Below are 23,081 nucleotides of genomic sequence, written 5' to 3'. Positions count from 1 at the left end.
AGAATGGGAGATGATTCAGTAGTGGATTCGTGCTCAAGTATTAATCAGATAATGCTGCTGCTTGAAAAAAGCCTGTCCTCAGATATCCACTACTGCACTAGTTACCCCAAAATAAATTTTAAAATCACGGGTTCACACCAATATAGTCAGAAAAAGAGTATCATTGTAAATTTAATATATGGCTCTTTACACATATTCAAATGTAAAGCATATCGGACTTTTAATTTTTGTTACAAATCCTAGTGGTTTCTTCTTTAGGAGCCCTTCTAGTTCAGATACTTGGAAAACTAGCAAGGAGGCTAAGGCCTGAAAAAGTTGAATGAGCAATTGGTGTCTCTCCATTTGCCCTGAAATCTAAATGTATATATTGAGTGCCCATGTAACTGGATTAAAATGGAAAGTGTAAGTAGGCTCCGTACTACTCTTGCATGTCCTAGATATCATTGCCCGCTTTGCAAGTAGAAAGAAAATAAAGTGGCAGTCTTTTTTTACGTACAATACCAGTCAAACATTTGGACACACCTACTCATTCGAGTTTTCTTTATTTTTACTATTTTTAACATTGTAGAATAATAGTGAAGTCATCAAAACTATGAAACAATACATATGGAATCATGTAGTAACCAAAAAAGTGTTAATCAAATCACAATATTCTTTTGAGAGAATGCCAAGAGGGTGCAAAGCTGTCATCAAGGCAAAGGGTGGCTACTTTGAAGAATCTCAAATATAAAATATATTTGGATTTGTTTAACACTTTTTTGGTTACTACTTGATTCCATATGTGTTAATTCATAGAATAAGAGTGAAGACATCAAAACTATGTAGAAAATAGTAAAAAATAAAGTAGGTGTGTCCAAGCTTTTGACTGGTACGAAGGCAGCGTAACCACAATAATGGCTGCCTGAGTTTCCTCTCCCCTGTGGAACTTTCTGGGGGTGTTCATGTCTGCATTTTGGGATTATGGTGAGGTCTACATTTGAGTTTCTTTCAGCACAACATACAGTAATCTTCTTTGTCACCTCCCACCAAATTCTATTTGACAAAGCAACCATCAAACTTAATGATCCATATGTAAAAAGGTGTTTTCACATAGAGTCCTCTTTAACCCTATCAGTCCTGAGACTCCAGCAAACATCGGCTTTTCATTTATCTGACTTTAATTTATCTGCCTGTCCATCCCTTTATATAGCCTCACAATGAAGTATTTTACCCCCCAAAAATTCAGCACAACCAGGGATACAAGTAGAATACAAATCTGATATAAACAGTTGCATTCATGAGTTATATTGACAAATCTCAACAACAAACAAAAGGTCAGCCAAAATAAAAACCTGATAAAAGACGAATTTACACTACAGTTCAAAAATCTGTAGCATCAGCATTTGTGGGTTCGATTACAGGCTCAAAATGGCCAGAAACAAAGAACTTTGTTCTGAAACTCGTCCAAAAAACTGTTCAGTGGGAAATTAATATTCAGCTGATACATGTGTGTGTTTGTGATTCTCAGCTTTTATAGATTTTAAAGGGTGTGAAGCATACGTTTTTACAACACAGTATCGTCAAAGACTTAGTAACGTAGTTGTCGTCACGACCTGGTTACCTATAATTACAAAAAGTTATGTTTTGGGGTTATTACATATTTATCAAATGATTTCTTCTTAACTACCCCCAATGCACTGTTTCTCAACGTCATATGGAGGATATACTCTTTCCTACCACGTTCATATGCTATCTCTGTAGCTAGCTCAAGCTGGCTAACATTAGCCACTAGCCATGCTAGCATTTAATTACATTCCACACCAAGTGTTGGCGTTGGTGAGATACAATCCACCAATCACGAGAAAGTGTGATGTAAACAAGGAGCAGATGGGGCACGTGTGGACATGCAGCGTGTTCTTCACAGACTTTGTGGCGGTGTTATCTAGTGGGAATCTGTTAGCATGGCAGGCTCTGGTGCCTTCTTGTCGTGGGCTCAAAACAAAAGAGAAAATTATACCTGCTTGCTCTATTCGTGGTTCTGTTTTGGTTGTGTTCTGTTAGTTATGTTCTAGCTGGTCTCCAGTAGTTGGGCTCTCGCTTGCCGACCATAACAGGGGTTGTTGTTCACTTATTTTTTTTTGAGCAGTTTGAACTCCAAAGGAACTCAGACTCCTCAAAATAGCCCCCAAAGCTAACGGAACTGAGACCATCTCGAGAGGTGGTATGAGTTCGGTTTGCTTCCCTTTTTAAGGGCAAGTTGAACAAAAAAACTCCCCAGGTTCGCTTGTCATTATTCCCGCACCACACACTAGACTACTGCAACACTGTTTCCCATGCCATGACCCCTCACATTGGTGCCACAAAAGAGAGAAGATGATGATGTGCGAGATCGTGGAAAAAACAGCAGTTTCTGGATATTGATTAACGATGCATAGAAATTCCAAAAAATGTGTGGAGTTTTGTACTGACACAATGTTCAGATTATTTGTTTGCATTACGTGATCTATAGGCTGAGAGCTTCCTAAGCTGTTTTTTGTGGGGCTTGAATAGTGTGAGAAGACAACATATTTGGTGAGAATCACAACATAGGTTACACAAGTAAGGTCCTTGCTATCCGGGATCCTTGGGACGTACCAACTCTGAAGTTACCCCATTGAAGTTGACATTTAAAATGGTAAGGGTTAAGGTTAGGTAAGGGTTATGCTTAAGGTAAGTGTAGGGATTAAGGTGAGGGACATTCCAAGAATCCACAATAGCACTAATCAAAACATCTATGTTACGTCTTTTAATTATTATTTTTAAATTTTATTTAACCTTTATTTAACTTGGCAAGTCAGTTAAAAACAAATTCTTATTTACAATGACAGTCTACCCCAGCCAGACCCGGACAACACTGGGCCAATTATGTGCCACCCTATGGGGCAGTAGCCTACATTGGGTGTACAATTTTCAATTACAGCATTATTTAATCTGCATTATAAATTGGGTGCTTCAAGCCTTGTATGCTGGTTGATTGAAATCTGTGGGATATCAGACTATATACCATGGGTATGACAAAAACATTTATTTTTACTGTCCTAATTATGTTGGTAACCAGTTTATAATAGCACTAAGGCACCTCGGGAGTTTCTGGCATATTGCCAATATACTCTGCGTTGCGTTGTGTCTTAGAACAGCCCTTAGCTGTGGTATATTGGCAATATACCACACCCCCTCGGGTCTTAATGCTTAATGATACCATGGAATTGTTGAATACTCGTTTCTGTTTGGCTTGAAGGGCTTTCTAGTGTGCATTATTTTCATGTAACGTATGGTATAATTGAATGGCTAATCAACTGAAAGTTTATTTGTCACATGTGCCGAATACAACACAGTGAAACGCTTACTTACAGGCACTAACCAATAGTGCCAAAAAGGTGTTAGGTGAACAATAGGTAAGTAAAAAAATAAAACAACATTAAAAAGAAGGCTATATACAGTAGCGAGGCTATAAAAGTAGTGAGGCTACATACAGACACCGGTTCGTCAGGCTGATTGAGGTAGTATGTACATGTAGATATGGTTAAAGTGACTATGCTATAGTTCATTCTTACATGTTCTATGTTTGAGCTGCTTTTGAATGCAAAATTCCAATTGAAAACATTATTGGAATTGTTGAATTCAATTTTCATAATAGCAAGCTAGGACTGATGGTTTGGTTAACTAAACTAGCAAGTATGTTTGTTTGGTTATCAACGTAACTGCTTTCACTATCTAGTACACTTGCTAGCTACTTCAGATGAACACATTTCTAGCGGCAAATGTGTTAAATTATAGCCATGGTATAGAAGAGATAATCAACTCTTGGCTCTATGCTTTCTCTGGAAAATAATGCAACTCTGTAGTTAGCACATCGTGGAACACACCTTCCCGGATTTCATTCATTTTCAGAGAACACATAGCCCTTTGTTGATTATCCCTTATCTATGCTATTTATTACCTTGTCAATAATATTTACATGATAATATTATCTTCTGGTTATAATTATTATGTCTAATCTTTTAACTAAATTAAATATATTAGCTTCCAAAGTAAGTTGGTATATCTGTGAATATACAATATTGTGAATACACAATTATTGTGTGAACACAAAGAAAACGGAGTTATTTAGCCTTTTTTTACCCCAGAGTTTACTTTAATGAGGACTGAGATGTGTTATTTTAAAGAGGACTATATGTGAAAACAGCCTTATTGGGTTAAAATAATCGATCTCAGCCCTCTTTAAACTCTGGGGTATAAAAAAGCTCAATAACTCAGTTATCTTTGTATTCACACAATACTTTTGTATTCACATTATAATTGTAATCAGAAGATACTATTAATATATAAATATGATTGGTAACAGAATAAATAGCAGAAGAATAACTGCATATTAAATCATTCTGTCATTGAAAATTGTACACCCAGTGTATTCTACTAGCCCTATAATTGATTTTGTACCCTACATTCTTAGAAGAAAAAGCAGCTATCTAGGACCTAAAAGGTTTATTCGGTTGTCCCCATAGGCAGGGTTGGGGAGTAACGGAAACTGTAATCAGCTAAAATATTGTAATCAGATTACAGATACGTTTGGAAAACTAGATGATTTACTTTGAGGATTGCTTTTAAATTCAGAAAGGATGTTTGCAGAAAAAAATATTTGACACTTCTCTGTAATCTCAATGACATGCAAATCATTGAAAAAAGGAACAAGGTTAAGTTTGTTCCACCTGAGTGTCTGACCACAAGTCAGAGACCACTATGATGACACACCAAATGTGTTTGATGGATCGCAGAAAAAGATCAGGAATAGACTTTTGAAGGCTACAGTCCAAGCTATGTCTTCCAATGGTGTGACTGATGTCGGCATCCAAAGATTATCCAACTTGAATAAATGCTAGGAGTTAAGGTTGACAGCAGTGGTTTAATCAACGGCGGTACGATATCACTTACTATTGATATCTACATAGCGCATTGATGTGAATCACCCTGCTGCTCTCTCATTTAACTATTCGCAACTCACGGATGATGGTTGTTGTGAATGGCTGTTCACAAGTCTAAATGTGTATTTGAATCCAATAATGGTTGAATTCAAGAAGTTTAAGCTGCCTATCAATCATTGTTTTTGAAACCAGTGGACAGCCTGTTAAACATATGCTCTTGCAACAGCTGCACAGTGCGGATCCCAACCTATGGAATAAAAGTGGGGGTTTTATTGTTCAATCTAATTCATGCTAATAAAAAAATAACAAATCCATAGGCCTAATGGAAACATGCTCGAACTTGAAGGGGCAATCTACATCAATTTTTGGATCTAGAAATTATATAAATCCTGACAGGTTATTTCACTTAGAATTCACAGTATCACAATTCCAGTGGGTCAGAAGTTTACATACACTAAATTGACTGTGTCTTTAAACAGCTTGGAAGATTCCAGAAAATGATGTCATGGCTTTAGAAGCTTCTGATAGGCTAATTGACATCATTTGAGTCAATTAGAAGTGTACCTGTGGATGGATTTCAAGGCCTACCTTCAAACTCAGTGCCTCTTTTGCTTGACATCATGAGAAAATCAAAAGAAATCAGCCAAGACCTCAGACCTCCACAAGTCTGGTTCATCCTTGGGAGCAATTTCCAAATGCCTGAAGGTACCACGTTCATCTGTACAAACAATAGTATGCAAGTATAAACACCATCATACCGCTCAGGAAGGAGATTCTTCAAAGTAGCCACCTTTTGCCTTGATGACATTTTTGCACACTCTTTGCATTCTCTCAACCAGCTTCACCTGGAATGCTTTTCCAACAGTCTTGAAGGAGTTCCCACATATGCTGAGCACTTGTTGGCTGCTGTTCTCTCAGTCTGCGGGCCAACTAATCCCAAACCATCTCAATTGGGTTGAGGTCGGCTGATTGTGGAGTCCAGGTCATCTGTTGCAGCTCTCCATCACTCTCCTTCTTGGTCAAATAGCCCTTACACAGCCTGGAGGTGTGTTGGGTCATTGTCCTGTTGAAAAACAAATGATAACATTTATTGGAATGAATGGAATTCTGGTAGACTTTGGTTTTTAATGTTAAGATATCATTTAATTGTATTATATGTAGTAGGAAGCGATGGATTAGAAGAAGCCTACATAACCAACCGATAATGTAAAATGTAACATCCATATATGGTCAGCTATGTAAACTTTTAACATTGATTTATCTTGCAATAGATGTCGTTTAATTGGTAACATACATTTCGTCTTGTTCTGTTGCCTCTTAAGGGGGAAGTAATCTAAATGTAATGGAATGGAATCAGATTACGTTGCTGAGTTTGGGTTATCCAAAAGTTACGTTACTGATTACAATTTTAGACTGGTAACTCGTAACTGAAATCGATAACATTTAGAAAGTAACCTACCCAACGCTGCCCATAGGAGAATGCTTTGAAGAGCCCTTTTCGGTTCCAGGTAGAACAATTTTGGTTCCAGGTAGAACCCTTTTGAGTTCCATGTAGAACCTATTACACAGAGGGTTCTACATGGAACCCAAAATAGTTCTTCTTGGGAAAAAAGGGGTTCTATGGGGACAGCTGAAGTACCCTTTTGGAACCCTTTTTTCTCAGTGTATGTAGTGATTCCCATCAAATATGTTGTTGTCTTTTCACACTATTCAAACCCCACAATCGAATAAACAGATTATGAAGCCCTTATAGCATATAGATCACATATTGCAAACCAATAATCTGAACAAAAAAAGGTCTGTGCATCCTTGACCATCGCTAATCAATATCCAAAAACAGCACAAGTTTTTTCTGCGAACCTGCACATCATCATCCTCTCTCTTTTGTGGCACCAATGTAAGGGGTTTTGGCAGGGGAAACGTTTTTTGTAGTAGTCTAGTGTGTGGTGTGGGAATAATGATAAGAGAACCTGGGGAGAACCTGCGGAATTCAAGCGAACCTTGGAGTGTTCACACTGCACATCAAATTGTTTGAAAGGGAGCAAGTGTGAAAACACCCTAAGGCGTGGTTTCTTCTGTAAAAATATTTTAAATGATAGACTAGATCCTATATGTTGAATATATTTAACACAATAGCATACTGTAACAGCACAGGCAAAGCTTCAACCATTGGCATCAATAAATTGTATGTACAATGTTACAGAATGCCCAGTGCAGTCAAAAACAAATTTTCCTGTGTTTTATATACATTTTCACACTATGAGGTTGGAATAATACTGTGAAATTTAGTGTAAGAGCTGTTTGAAGACCGCCTGAAATGATTGCCTGTTTAGATGGGAGGGAGTTTTTGGCTTTCCATGGTGACATCACCATGCAGTAAATGAGTTAATAGACCAATAAGTAAGGGAGTTCCAAACCTCCCTGCCAGTAACAGCATATTTTCAGTTTTCCCCCTCCCCACTCAAACCTCTCCCAGACAGTCCCCAATCAATATTTTGAATTGCTTTAGCGGCACCAGAACATCCAGTTGTAATGTATTTTGTAGTTCCAGCAATGAGGTGCTTTAAAACTAAAAGTGTATTTGCCTAGTTCGGTGGAGACCCAAGGAACCTCAAGAGTTAACCAAGCTTGTGAATGGGTTTGGTATCTCATGTTTTTATATTTTAACAGCAAAGTTAGGTATGTCGGAAGCTAGTGTAGTAGAGCAATCACAGTAAGTTACTTAATTGTTACCCAGAAATTATTTGATATTGAGATAAAAATGGCTGCATAGGACCTTTAATGCCGAAAACTACACTAAATACATGTATTTGTCATATAGTTATGTAAATATGAACGTTTGAAATTTATAAAAAGGAAGACCTTTAATAGACACATCGGGTATGACTGTTTTTCCAAGATGGTGGATGTGGACATTTCAGGATGTCACATTATTCGATTCCCCAAATGCCACCACCCGCTCAGTTTGAAATGAGTTCATAAGGTAATCAGATTGGGATTCACTTTCCCCTCAGAGGGATCAAAGAGGATTTTTTTTTCTCTCTCTCTCCTCATTCTTCAGGCAGACTCCAAAAAAAGGAGAACAAGAAATGGGGAGAGTTGCATGATATTAAAGTGAAAATCAAATTACATCAATATGATTAAACGGCTGCCAACAAGGTGCAGATGTAATTATGATTGTTAATTGAGCCAAGTTTGATTCCACGCATCAAAGCGAGAGGCGGTCAGTAGTTTATAATTTCAGGACAAGGAAGTTTGATGAGCTCCATATGGACTCAGTCTAAGAACATTTTGAGAAGCTCAGCAGTGGCCTTTACCATTCAGACCTAAGGGAAGGGATATGTTGTTGATAAGCATGTTTAGTTTATAGCTTACTACAGAAATGACAGACCTCAGGCATGGGTAGTTTTGTCTTCATTCCCTGTCCTTTGTCCTTGAATGTGGATTATTATTTTCTTTTGCGTCTCCATTCTGTTAATAATACATGAATATCCTCTTTTTTCCTTCTTTCCCCCTTTTTTCCCTGTAGCAATTATTGAACCCACCGCAACTAGTGCTGTCTCCCGCTCAGGTCAGTATATGTCACCGTGCTGTACGTAAACCAGCAAAGGGATCCACTCCACACTAACCTAAAAACCTCTCCTCCATCTCCAATTCCTCTCTCTTGATTGGCTGGGATGCCTGCTGGGGTACAGCTTCACTGTATGTGCTTTCACTTGCAGTTCATTTTGGTTTCTCAGGATTGGTTCTGTTTTGTTTCTGTTTTATTTTCTTCCTGTCAATGTAAACAGCTCATCCGTCTCATTGCACACCCCCACCTCCTTTACTCTCTCTCCTTTGGAGCGTAGTGGCATCATAAAAGTGACTGTTACATATGGCTCTGGGACCGATGCGTTTCCTTTTGCTGATGGCTTTACTCTGGCTTCTTCATCCCGCCCCCTATGCTAGCTAAGTACAGTCTGCATGAAGGGCAGGATGTCAGTGAAAGGACCCTGTTACTTTGTTGTTTGCTATGTGCAGTGGCTCTGTCTCCGTTTCTCTCCTTCCAGAAGCAGCCGAGCTCTGCTGCTGCCGCCTCTCTAACCTGTTGCTGTCGATGTGGCAGGTGTTTTTCCACTCTACTTCTGTTGCTTTCAAATTACAGCTCGGAATAATCCCTTTGCCAGGCCGTCTTTTCTCCCTCTCTTATGGTTTTAAGCAAGTCGCAGAATGTAATCTCTCACGTTGGTTACATTATTTTGCTTAATACTGTTTGCACACATACTCACACCCCGCTCGCATACACACACACATGCACAGACACACATGGCGAGTGACATTGCATGATAAATCTACTCAGCGCTATCCAGAGTTTTTCATCCTGCATCATGGATTTGCCCATCGTTTCATGTTCCATTCTGGAGACGTGGCTCTGTATGAGCATGTACTCTCCTGCATCCCTTACATTTTTACTTGCAAATGGATCTCCACGGGGATTTTGTCAAATTGCAAGTCAAATCCTGCTCTCTGACAACACATAGCCCTGAACTCTCATTTTATGTAATGCTTGCAGAGCAAATGACAATTTCATGGTCCAACGCAACACCAGTGCTATCAATTGTGGAGATAAATTAACTCGACGTCCCATTGTTCTTGTTTTGTTCCAAGTCCACATTTTATTTGTAGTAATTTTTTTGCCGTGCGCTAGCTGAGCAGCTTGGCATTGTTTTAGATTCCTGGCAACAGGTAGCCTCCAACTCATTAAACCATGTCTGTTAATTAGGTTGAAGATATATAATTATCTTCTGTCAGCTCCACAAAGGAGGAGTGGGGGAAAGGGCTATGTAGGGAACGACATTTGTTGTCATTTAGAGATGTCAAACAGGAATCAATTGATGCTAAACCTCATCAAACATGTAGATTAAACAATGTAATGATTCCCTTCAAATACCATTTATGCTCATTTAGGACTGCATTCTTGCTTGGTCTCATTTGACATGCTCAAACTATTGTGAAAGTTAAAGTTAAAATGGTCAACACGACTATCTAATATACAAAGTAAATCGCATGGTTGTGGCAGTACCAGCCCACAAAACATTTCCTTCTTAAACAACACTGAAATGTCAATAAAAGGGTTAAGTACCTTTTTTGCAAACAACACATTGGCTAAGGTTTTCTACATGAGATTTGTGAAATGTGCTCTACAGTTGACCTCTTCCTATAGGTTAGTGACAGTACAGTATGACACTGCATGGCTGTGACAATGATATTAAATGGTCGGTCCAGTACTTGAATATAACTCGGTCTTGTTTCAGCACCGCTACAGTATGCACTGAAATGTTAATGCAGCCATTTTTATCTCAATATCAAATAATTTATGGGTAGCAATTTCTGTGATTGTTTTCAATTAAAATGGTAAAAATAAACAAAAATAGCTTATTAGTAAAGAGCAATTCCTCAAGCAGGAAGTTTTCTAGGACTGCCTGAGAGTGGTCTGAGTGGAGAAGAGAAAACTGAAAGCTAACTGTTATTTGGAACTCTCTTTCTTATTGGTCTATTAATTAATTTACCAAATTGTCAAAGACTCCAGTCACCCAAGCCATAGACTGTTCTCTCTGCTACCGCACGGGAAGCGGTACCGGAGCGCCAAGTCTAGGACCAAAAGGCTCCTTAACAGCTTCTACCCCCAAGCCATAAGACAGCTGAACAGCTAATCAACTAGCTTCCCAGACTACATTGAACCCCACTAAACCCCCCCCCCCCCCCTTTGTTTTTACACTCCTGCTACTCGCTGTTTATTATCTATGCATAGTCACTTTAGAAATTACCTTGACTATCCTGTACCCCCGCACATTGACTTGGTACCGGTACCCCCTGTATATAGCCTTGTTACTGTAATGTACATATCTTGTTACTTTTTCATCGATTATATTCATTTTTAGTTTATTTAGTAAATATTTTATCAACTCTATTTCTTAAACTGCATTGTTGATTAAGGGCTTGTAAGTATGCATTTCATTGTAAGGTCTACACCTGTTGTATTAGCCGCATGTGACAAATTTGATTTGTCACTTGATTTGTCTCTATCTCACCAAAACAGGTCAACATTTCAGGTGGCCTTTTCCAACAATTCTTACACTAAAAAGGGCATTATCATTCCTTTCACAATTTCACAGTATTATTCCAAACTCATACTGTTGAAAAATATATAAAACACATGTTTTTGACTGTACCAGGATGTTAAAATTAGTTGATAAGTAGTAGAAAATGTGTAAATGTTCAAATTCAAAATGGATTAAACATATACACTACCGTTCAACAGTTTGGGGTGACTTAGAAATGTCCTTGTCTTCCATGAAAAAGAAGTCAAGAAGTTGACAAGGTTATAAATAATTATTCTTAATTTAAATAATAATTGTCCTTCAAACTTTGCTTTCGTCAAATAATCCTCCATTTGCAGAAATTACAGCCTTGCAAGCCTTTTAGTTGTCTATTTGTTGAGGTAATCTGAAGAGATTTCATCCAGTGCTTCCTGAAGCACTTCCCATAAATTGGATTGGCTTGATGGGCACTTCTTACGTACCATACGGTCAAGCTGCTCCCACAACAACTCAATAGGGTTGAGATCTGGTGACTGTGCTGGCCATCCAATTATAGACAGAATACCAGCGGACTGCTTCTTCCCTAAATAGTTATTTCATAGTTTGGAAACTATGTTTTGGGTCATTGTCCTGTAGAGGGAGGAAATTGGCTTGAATTAAGCGCCATCCACAGGGTATGGCACGGCGTTGCAAAATGGAGTGGTAGCCTTCCTTCTTCAAGATCCCCTTTACCCTGTACAAATCTCCCACTTTACCACTACCAACGCACCCCCAGACCATCACATTGCCTCCGCCATGCTTGACAGATGGTGTTAAGCACTCCTCCAGCATGTTTTCATATTTTCTGCGTCTCACTTTTCTTTTAACCAGGTAGGCTACTTGAGAACAAGTTCTCATTTACAACTGTGACCTGGTCAAGATAAAGCATAGCAGTGTGAACAGACAACAACACAGAGTTACACATGGAGTAAACAATTAACAAGTCAATAACACAGTAGAAAAAAGAAAAAAAGAGTCTATATACACTGTGTGCAAAAGGAATGAGGAGGTAGGCGAATAATTACAATTTTGCAGATTAACACTGGAGTGATAAATGATCAGATGGTCATGCAGGTAGAGATACTGGTGCGCAAAAGAGCAGAAAAGTAAATAAATAAAAGCAGTATGGGGATGAGGTAGGTAAATTGGGTGGGCTATTTACCGATGGACTATGTACAGCTGCAGCGATCGGCTAGCTGCTCAGATAGCAGATGTTTAAAGTTGGTGAGGGAGATAGAAGTCTCCAACTTCAGCGATTTTTGCAATTCGTTCCAATCACAGGTAGCAGAAAACTGGAAGGAAAGGCGCCCAAATGAGGTGTTGGCTTTAGGGATGATCAGTGAGATACACATGCTGGAGTGCGTGCCACGGGTGGGTGTTGCCATCGTGGCCAGTGAGATAAGGCGGAGCTTTACCTAGCATGGACTTGTAGATGACCTGGAGCCAGTGGGTCTGGCGACGAATATGTAGCGAGGGCCAGCCGACTAGAGCATACAGGTCGCAGTGGTGGGTGGTATAAGATGCTTTTGTAACAAAACGGATGGCACTGTGATAAACTGCATCCAGTTTGCTGAGTAGAGTATTGGAAGCAGTTTTCGGTAGGATAGTCAGTTTTACTAGGGTACGTTTGGCGGCGTGAGTGAAGGAGGCTTTGTTGCGGAATAGAAAGCTGACTCTAGATTTGATTTTAGATTGGAGATGTTTGATATGAGTCTGGAAGGAGAGTTTACAGTCTAGCCAGACACCTAGGTACTTATAGATGTCCACATATCCTAGGTCGGAACCATCCAGGGTAGTGATGCTAGTCGGCCGTGCAGGTGCAGGCAGCGATTGGTTAAAAAGCATGCATTTGGTTTTACTAGCGTTTAAGAGCAGTTGGAGGCCACGGAAGGAGTGTTGTATGGCATTGAAGCTCGTTTGGAGGTTAGATAGCACAGTGTCCAAGGAAGGGCCAGAAGTATACAGAATGGTGTCGTCTACGTAGAGGTGGATCAGGGAATCGCCCACAGCAAGAGCAACATCATTGATATATACAGAGAAAAGAGTCGGCCCGAGAATTGAACCCTGTGGCACCCCCATAGAGACTGCCAGAGGACAACATGCCCTCCGATTTGACACACTGAACTCTGTCTGCAAAGTAGTTGGTGAACCAGGCAAGGCAGTCATTAGAAAAACCGAGGCTACTGAGTCTGCCGATAAGAATATGGTGATTGACAGAGTCGAAAGCCTTGGCCAGGTCGATGAAGACGGCTGCACAGTACTGTCTTTTATCGATGGTGGTTATGATATCGTTCAGTACCTTGAGCGTGGCTGAGGTGCACCCGTGACCGGCTCGGAAACCAGATTGCACAGCGGAGAAGGTATGGTGGGATTCGAGATGGTCAGTGATCTGTTTGTTGACTTGGCTTTCGAAGACCTTAGATAGGCAGGGCAGGATGGATATAGGTCTGTAACAGTTTGGGTCCAGGGTGTCTCCCCCTTTGAAGAGGGGGATGACTGGGCAGCGTTCCACTCCTTGAGGATCTCAGATGATATGAAAGAGAGGTTGAACAGGCTGGTAATAGGGGTTGCGACAATGGCTGCGGATAGTTTCAGAAATAGAGGGTCCAGATTGTCAAGCCCAGCTGATTTGTACGGGTCCAGGTTTTGCAGCTCTTTCAGAACATCTGCTATCTGGATTTGGGTAAAGGAGAAGCTGGGGATGCTTGGGCGAGTAGCTGCGGGAGGGGGGCGGAGCTCTTGGCCGAGGATGGAGTAGCCAGGAGGAAGGCATGTCCAGCCGTTGAGAAATGCTTGTTGAAGTTTTCGATTATCATTGATTTATCGGTGGTGACCGTGTTACCTAGCCTCAGTGCAGTGGGCAGCTGGTAGGAGGTGCTCTTGTTCTCCATGGACTTTACAGTGTCCCAGAACGTTTTGGAGTTTGAGCTACAGGATGCACATTTCTGCTTGAAAAAGCTGGCCTTTGCTTTCCTGACTGACTGCATGTATTGGTTCCTGACTTCCCTGAACAGTTGCATATCGTGGGGACTATTCGATGCTATTGCAGTCCGCCACAGGATGTTTTTGTGCTGGTCGAGGGCAGTCAGGTCTGGAGTGAACCAAGGGCTATATCTGTTCTTAGTTCTGCATTTTTTGAACGGTGCATGCTTATCTAAGATGGTGGGAAGTTACTTTTAAAGAATGACCAGGCATCCTCAACTGACGGGATGAGGTCAATATCCTTCCAGGATACCCGGGCCAGGTCGATTAGAAAGGCCTGCTCGCAAAAGTGTTTTAGGGAGCATTTGACAGTGATGAGGAGTGGTTGTTTGACTGCGGACCCGTAGCGGATACAGGCAATGAGGCAGTGATCGCTGAGATCCTGGTTGAAGACAGCGGAGGTGTATTTGGAGGGCCAGTTGGTCAGGATAACGTCTATGAGGGTGCCCTTGTTTACAAACTTAGGGTTGTACCTGGTGGGTTCCTTGATGATTTGTGTGAGATTGCGGGCATCTAGCTTAGATTGTAGGACTGCCGGGGTGTTAAGCATATCCCAGTTTAGGTCACCTAACAGAACAAACTCTGAAGCTAGATGGGGGGCGATCAATTCACAAATGGTGTCCAGGGCACAGCTGGGAGCTGAGCGGGGTCGGTAGCAGGCGGCAACAGTGAGAGACTTATTTCTGGAGAGAGTTAATTTTTAAAATTAGTAGTTCGAACTGTTTGGGTATGGACCTGGAAAGTATGGCATTACATGCCATCTCTGAAGTAGACTGCAACTCCTCCCCCTTTGGCAGTTCTATCTTGACGGAAAATGTTATAGTTGGGTATGGAAATCTCAGAATTGTTGGTGGCCTTCCTAAGCCAGGATTCAGACATGGCAAGGACATCAGGGTTGGCAGAGTGGGCTAAAGCAGTGAGTAAAACAAACTTAGGGAGGAGGCTTCTGATGTTGACATGCATGAAACCAAGGCTTTTTTGATCACAGAAGTCAACAAATGAGGGTGCCTGGGGACATGCAGGGCCTGCGTTTACCTCCACATCACCCGCGGAACAGAGGAGGATTAGTATGAAGGTGCGGCTAAAGGCTATCAAAAGTGGTCGCCTAGAGCGTTTGGGACAAAGAATAAAAGGAGCAGATTTCTGGGCATGGTAGAATATATTCAGGGCATAATGCGCAGACAGGGGTATGTTGGGGGGCGGGTACAGTGGAGGTAAGCCCAGGCACTGGGTGATGATAAGTGAGGTTGTATCTCTGGACATGCTGGTTGTAATGGGTGAATTCACCGCATGTGAGATGGAACAAAGGAGGTATCAGAGGAATGAAGAGTGGAACTAGGGGCTACATTGTAAACTAAAACAATGATAACTAACCTGAACAACAGTATACAAGGCATATTGACATTTGAGAGAGACATACAGCGATGCATAAAGTAATCACAGGTTTTGATTGGGAGAGCTAGCTAAAACAACAGGTGAGACAACAACAGCTAATCAGCTAACACAACAACAGCAGTTAAAATGGCGATGACTAGGCAGAGAGGGTCGGATTAACTACACACAGAGCCTGAGTTCGCGGCTGGGGCTGACAGATAAAAAATAAATAAACAGAATGGAGTACTGTGATTAATGGACAGTCCAGCAGGCATCAGCTATGTAGCCAAGTGATCATAGTGTCCAGGGGGAAGCAGTAGATGGAACAGGGAACCCGCCACTACGCTAGCAGGCGACAAGGCGTTTAAAGTTAGTAGCCCTCCGACGGTGGCCGGTTGAAGGCACAGCGGATGGAGTATTCATCAGCAGACCAGTCGTGGTGGTGTGGCGGGGCGCCGTGTCGACAGAGAATCCAAGCCAGAAGGCGAAAGAGGTATTGTAGAATTTAATTTGCTGGCCGGGAGATGCGCCTGGCTCACGGCTAACTGGTGCTAGCTTCGTGGCAGTGGCGTTAGCCACTATAGCCAATCGGTAGCAGCGGTGATCCGATGCCCAAGTCCAGAGTTTACAGCAAGGATCCGGTGGAGTATCGGGCTCTAGCCGTGTATGAGTGTGGTTCGGGTGAACAGCTGAATAGGTCGGGAGGTGGGCCTCAGGGATTGCTTTGGTACTGGGTGCCACGGTGAGCTAGCTAGCTGCAAGCTAGCTGTGAAGATCAGAAGTAGTGGTCCAGGGATTACGGCAGGAATTATATCGGCAGGGCTGGTATCTGTGCAGAGGGTAAAAGCCGCTAGCAGTGGCTAACAATGACTGAATAGCTAATTAGTTGGTTAGCTTCTGGAGGTTCTTGAATGTGTTCTAAAAATTTAAAATAATAGCGATACCGTATCACATTGGGTAATCAAATTAAAAATCGAAAAGAGATTGAAAATAAAATTGAAATATATATACGAAAAGTACACGAGACACGAACAAAACACGTCTCCACTGCTACGCCATCTTGGACAAAATGTTCTTCTTTGTGATCCAAACATCTAAAACTGAGATTTGTCTGTCCATAACACTTTTTTTTCCAATCGTCCTCTGTCCAGGGTATGTGTTATTTTGCCCATCTTAATATTTTCTATTTATTGGCCAGTCTGAGATATGGCTTTTTCTTTGCAACTCTGCCAGAAGGCTAGCATCCTGAAGTCGCCTCTTCACTGTTGATGTTGAGACTGGTATTTTGCGGTTACTATTTAATGAAGCTGTCAATTGAGGACTTGTGAGGCGTCTGTTTCTCAAACTAGACACTCTAATGTACTTGTCCTCTTGCTCAGTTGTGCACCGGCGCTGTAGCCTAGTGGTTAGAGCGTTGGACTAGTAACTGGAAGGTTGCAAGTTCAAACCCCCGAGCTGACAAGGTACAAATCTGTCGTTCTGCCCCTGAACAGGCAGTTAACCCACTGTTCCCTAGGCCGTCATTGAAAATAAGAATTTGTTCTTAACTGACTTGCCTAGTTAAATAGGTAAAAAATAAAATAAAAAAACTCCTCTTTCAATTCTGGTTAGAGACAGTTTGCGCTGTTCTGTGAAGGGAGTAGTACACAGAGTTGTACGAGATCTTCAGTTTCTTGGCAATTTCTCGCATTGAATAGCCTTCAATTCTCAGAACAAGAGTAGACTGACGATTATCAGAAGAAAGTTATTTGATTCTGGCCAGATACTCAACTAGTCTAAAGAAGGCCAGTTTTGTTGCTTATTTAATCAGATCAACAGGTTTCAGTTGTGCTAACAATTGCTAAAGGTTTTTCTAATGATCAACTAGCCTTTTAAAATTATAAACTTGGATTAGCTAACAACATGCCATTGAAACACAGGAGTGATGGTTGCTGATAATGGGCCTCTGTACGCCGATGTAGATATTCCATAAAAAATCAGCCGTTTCTGGCTACAATAGTAATTTACAACATTAACAATGTCTACACTGTATTTCTGACATGCACAGCTTTCTGGGTGAGGTGATGTCTTCAAGTCTCCAGTGGGTGATGAAGTCCCTTCAATGTATGTAATGTATTACAGATTATGAACAGGTGCAGTCAGATGGCAGGAGGGATGGTGTGTTTGACACTCCAAACCAGGAGAGATGTGCATCATCTCTCCAAACTGTCTCTACAAGGTAGAGTTGATACGCACAGCACTGAGAACCAGAGGTGGGACAAAGTAATTGTTTTACAAGTCACAAGTAAGTCTCAAGTCTTAGCACTAGCCAGTTGTAGCTCAATCTTGGGTGCAATGACTGACAGTGTGGAGGCTCATTGATTTAATGTTACATTAGCCTACCTGCTACACTAGCAAAGTTATATATAGCTGTTGGCTATATTAGCCACGACTTACCGTTCTTTGTGCAGCTTCAAATGTCGAACATAGTTGGAAGTTGTTGCTCCTCCGTTTGTATTTTTCTTCCCGCATGTTTTGCAAGTTGAAATCAATTTTCTGTTGACCTCAGCATAGTCTTTATATCCGAAAATAATAAGGGTATCATCTTTCCAAGGGCTCTATCTGAATTCACCCGCCGACGTTCCTCTGCACATCCACACGCAACTTTTTGTTAGCTGGCACAATTGCTCTCCGATTCAAACTGTAATCCGTTAAATGAAGAGTTGATGCGCTGCCCACTTTTTTTAATAGCATCATTTTTTATATTTGGGCTTGGGGAGGGTATCAAGTCAGTTTGAGTCAAAAGGCTCAAGTCACGAGTCATTGGTGTTGAAGTCAAAGTCGAGTTGCAAGTCATCTCCAAAATATGTTTTGATTAGATGCTTTGAAGTCCCTAGGGCAATGCAGACAACCGACACAGGATTTGTATAATGAATAATGTGTTTGTTTTAATTGACTGTGTGGATCTTAATGTGTATTTTAATATGTATGTTTATCTATACTTGCCTGTATGTTTATCTATACTTGTTTTTATATTGTGCAGGGCTCATTTGTAAAAAAAATACTTTAGTCTCAATATGACTTCCCTGTTGAAATAAAGGTAAATAACTAACATTCCTTTGACCCTCCCCCAGATAGGCTATGGATCTACAGGACAAACATGATTAACGACTCCATGAAGGTTTGTTTATGTGTCTTGGTAATGTCTCGGAGTAAGCCATAAACCATTTATCTATTTTCTGACGAGGGGAGCCATGATGTAGCAACTATTGAAAAGACAGCGATTTATGATTTTTAACTCAATCCGTCCCTACTTGAATGATACATGCAATTTTGGTGGGGCATGGAAATAAACAGAGAACACTCAGGGTTGGTCTGCGTCCTACAATACAATGAATTACCCTGTGTGGTACATCAAGCTAAATATCCTTATTTCAACTTTCCAAGTGGTAGGGAGATGGGGATTTACACTGAATTGTGGTGTGGTCCATCAAAGTGCTAAAGTCCATCCTGTTCAATATTCGTCATTGCCTTATCCAAAATTCCAAAGTCACTTACTCTGCTCCCTATGGGAACAGAAAGCTGTTCTAATCAAATTATTTCAGTAAGTATGTAAAGCTTCTCTAATCAAATGATATGTGGGTAATGTAGGTCTGGAATTGGAGTAATGTCTTCTTTGGAAGTGAGGTTACAGTAGGTGTTCCTTCTCCCAAGCACCCAACTCATTATCTGATCATGTTGCATACTAGGCCCAGAGGGTGCATTGCTTGAGGTTGATATACCACTGCACATGACAACATCTCTAATGAACAAACAACTTGCCATTTCTCTCATTTTCTCACTCCAATATTCTCTCTTGGCCAGCACTTTGTAAATAATAACAAATACGTGTGATGGGGAAGGCTTATCAGCACTTTTACCCCTGTTTTGAAACACATTTAATTTGCTTTTTTAATGATTGCATCTATTTCAAATGAGAGAATGTCTTATCCAGTTGTTTACTTTCCATCACTGAAGCATTTGATAACTTAATCCTAAACTCATAATATGTATTTTGCTGATTGGATTCAAGTACAATATATATTGCACAACAAAGGTTTTTACATAAAGGATACATGTGTTATCAGAATATGCTACAAATGAGGAGAATAACATGTACCTATTATTTTCTCAAAAGTTTAGTCAACAAAATGATCAATCTCTTGATTAATCTCTAAAGATGAATTTATAGAAATACAGAGATAGATATTTAGCATTATATAATTTCTTAACATTTGGTCCACTAGATCATTATACAGTACATTTGGTATCACATTCAGCAATGGTATAACATCTTCATTTTTGGCAGTCCCCCCCCCCCCCCCCCAGCAGAACATCAAATTATCACATCCCATTTGGTCCCAAATTTGTGGCAAATAGCAGTTGCTCAGAAATGTCTCAATTTATGTTTGTGTAGGTCTTGAAGCTCAGCTTGTTGGTCTTGGAACTTTCCATTTTTTTTTATGAGTGAGGCTAAAGCAGTTTTTAATGAAATGTTCACTCTTTTGCTATTCAGGATGTGTTTTTTTTACTCCTGGGCCTGCATTCTAACACCTTGCACTGTACTGCAAACATATGGTTCAACATATGCTAAACGTCCACATCACTTGAATACTGATCATTGCAAATACATAAAATGGAAACTAACAGAGTGATATTGCATTTCTGAGGTGTCATTTTATGAGCCAGATACCAATGTCCTTAAATTCACTTTTAGATGTAGTCAGTCAGATGAATAATCATAAATCACTGTGCATTGCAGTTGCATAACACATTGCAGCCCTCTTGAGCTTACATTTGTTCACACATCTCCTCATCGTTAGTCCTTTTTAGGCACTTTCAACTCAGCAGAATTGTAATCTGAAACTCTGGAAAGTCCAATCGAATTATGTGCCAGATTATGAAAGGATGCTTTTTTTCATCCCTTGTATCTTTGCGCAGCAGCAGAGATTTCCCCTCTCCCTCTCCCTGCAGTGGCTGGAGGCTTTAAATCACCCATGGCAGAGCTCTTGAGCACACCCAGAGAAGAAGTGTTTCTATAAAGGTGGGGGATTTTTTTCAGTAAATTGCAGTTGTGGAAAAAGTACCCAATTGTCATAATTGAGTAAAAGTAAAGATACCTTAATAGAAAATGACTCAAGTAAAAGTAGTAAATCACCCTACTTGAGTAAAAGTCTAAACGTATTTGGTTTTAAATATACTTCAGTATCAAAAGTAAATGTAATTGCTAAAATGTACTTTAGTATCTAAAGCAAAAGTATAGATAATTTCAAATGACTTATTTTAGGCAAACCAGACGGCACTGTTTTTTTGTTTTATAATTTATGGATAGCCAGGGGCACACTCCAACACTCAGACATCATTTACAAACGAAGCATTTGTGTTTAGTGAGTCCACCGGATAGATCTCTTGATAAGTGAGTGAATTGGACCATTTTCCTGTCCTGCTAAACATTCCAAATGTAAACAAGTACTTTTTAAAATGATTTTCTTTAAGAATGTAGTGAAATAAAAGTAAAAGTACTTTAAAGTATTTTTACACCACTGGTGAGTTGTGGGTACACATTGAAAATGAGGTTGGATTCTTAGATTTGAAGTGAAGCAGTAGGAAGAACCTGAATACTGGTGATGAATTTGTGTTTCGCTGCATGGTACAAAGTACATTTTCCAGTGTACTTACCTCGTTCAGCACTTACAGTATGCAACAATTATATTTTAGCTGTTTGTAAGCTTATTTTGATATGATAGTGTTACTAGATATGCTTTTGCTACGAGATGCATCTATCTGGCAGATAGAATCAATTCCTTATTTGTTAGGTATATAATATTGGAGTACACCCCATTTTACCTTATTAAGGTTTTCTTATGTGGAATGTTCATTCCTGGTGGACTCATTTACTTCAATGCAAAGAAGGGGACAAGTGTCTGCCTATAATCCCTGCTAATTGATTTTAATAACAGCCTTAGCTATAAACATCCACACCTATTTACCCAGCATGCACTGGATAGTAGTGCACAGTGGGCTATCTGAGGGTAATCCGTTTTGGTGATGCATTTCAGCTTCGCTTATCAGATATTGTATATGGCGTATCAGGTTTGGAGAGATCCAAAATCCCCTCTATGATTTGTTAAGAGGTACTACCTGACCTTCATTTTGCGCCATGCTAAAACCAGATTCCTCTCTGGAAGGGGCTGATAAGCAGATGGCATGACATATATCATACTTCACATCTAGATCCTTTGCAGGCAGAAATAGACCAGGGGTCATTTATCCCCACTGAATTTGGGGCCTGTTGTACGGCTGGTCTAAAGTGTTCCCCTACAATGAATGGGTTTATGATAATGTGAGCACAAGAGCTGCGTACACAGTGTCAATAAAACATTTTATTCCGTACATTTGAGGAATTGTTTCGGAATCAAAACTCCCCAGTGAGCCCTTACAAAATACAACAATGAAATGAAAACAGCGAATGATATTCAGGCTCCATAGAATATCTCATCTTTCATAGGGGCTCTTCAATAGAACAATAAACAATGATGAGTAATAAGGGCATCCCCCGGGACATCACAAAATGGTCGCCTAAAGTTGTCAGGATGTTATGTCATGGACCTCTGGAGGGTTTGTTTACTTCCCGTTTGGTCCCATAGATGTCCCGAGGAGATTTTTAGGACTTTCTTGGGACCTGTTGTACGGCTACATTGTGTCAAATCAAATCAAAGTTTATTTGTCACTTGCGCCAAATACAACAGGTGTAGACCTTACAGTGAAATGCTTACTTACAGGCTCTAACCAATAGTGTAAAAAAGGTATTAGGTGAACAATAGGTAAGTAAAGAAATAAAAACAACAGTTAAAAGACAGCGAAAAACAGTAGAGAGGCAACATACAGGCACCGGTTAGTCAGGCAGATTGAGGTAGTATGTACATCTAGATATGGTTAAAGTGACTATGCATATATGATGAACAGAGAGTAGCAGTAGCGTAAAGAGGGGTTGGCGGGTGGTGGGTGGTGGGACACAATGCAGTTAGCCCGGTTAGCAAATGTGCAGGAGCACTGGTTGGTCAGGCCAATTGAGGTAGTATGTACTATTGTACATGCATGTATAGATAGTTAAAGTGACTATGCATATATGATAAACAGAGAGTAGCTGCAGCGTAAAAGAGGGGTTTGGGGGGGGGGGGGGGCACACAATGCAAATAGTCCGGGTAGCAATTAGATTACCTGTTCAGGAGTCTTATGGCTTGGGGGTAAAAACTGTTGAGAAGTCTTTTTGTCCTAGACTTGGCACTCCAGTACCGCTTGCCATGCAGTAGTAGAGAGAGCAGTCTATGACTGGGGTAGCTGGGGTCTTTGACAATTTGTAGGGCCTTCCTCTGACACCGCCTGGTGTAGAGGTCCTGGATGGCAGGCAGATTAGCCCCAGTGATGTACCGGGCCGTACGCACTACCCTCTGTAGTGCCTTGCGGTCAGAGGCTGAGCAATTGCCGTACCAGGCAGTGATGCAACCAGTCAGGATGCTCTCGATGTTGCAGCTGTAGAACCTTTTGAGGAGCTCAAGTCTCATGCCAAATCTTTTTGGTTTACTGAGGGGCAATAGGCTTTGTTGTGCCCCCTTCACGACTGTCTTGGTATGTTTGGACCATTCTA

The 23,081-nt window shown here is 40.6% G+C and overlaps 1 protein-coding gene across 2 annotated transcripts in view; it reads left to right on the top strand.

Moving 5' to 3' along the window:
* The window catches only part of negr1 (neuronal growth regulator 1), a 374,065-nt gene that overhangs the window by 282,703 nt on the left and 68,281 nt on the right, over positions 1-23,081 (top strand). Inside the window, exon 7 of one of the 2 annotated variants that reach the window (XM_029677035.2) lies at positions 8,470-8,511. The exons of the other annotated variant lie outside the window; for it this stretch is intronic. Coding sequence (XP_029532895.1) covers positions 8,470-8,511 — 42 coding nt within the window. The remainder of the gene's footprint in view (positions 1-8,469; positions 8,512-23,081) is intronic. 2 annotated transcript variants of the gene reach the window in all.

Source organism: Oncorhynchus nerka, linkage group LG13, assembly GCF_034236695.1.
Source record: "Oncorhynchus nerka isolate Pitt River linkage group LG13, Oner_Uvic_2.0, whole genome shotgun sequence".
Lineage (NCBI taxonomy): Eukaryota > Metazoa > Chordata > Actinopteri > Salmoniformes > Salmonidae > Oncorhynchus > Oncorhynchus nerka.
The sequence above is the reverse complement of the archived record's forward strand: the minus strand, read 5'-3'. Positions and strand labels throughout refer to the sequence as shown.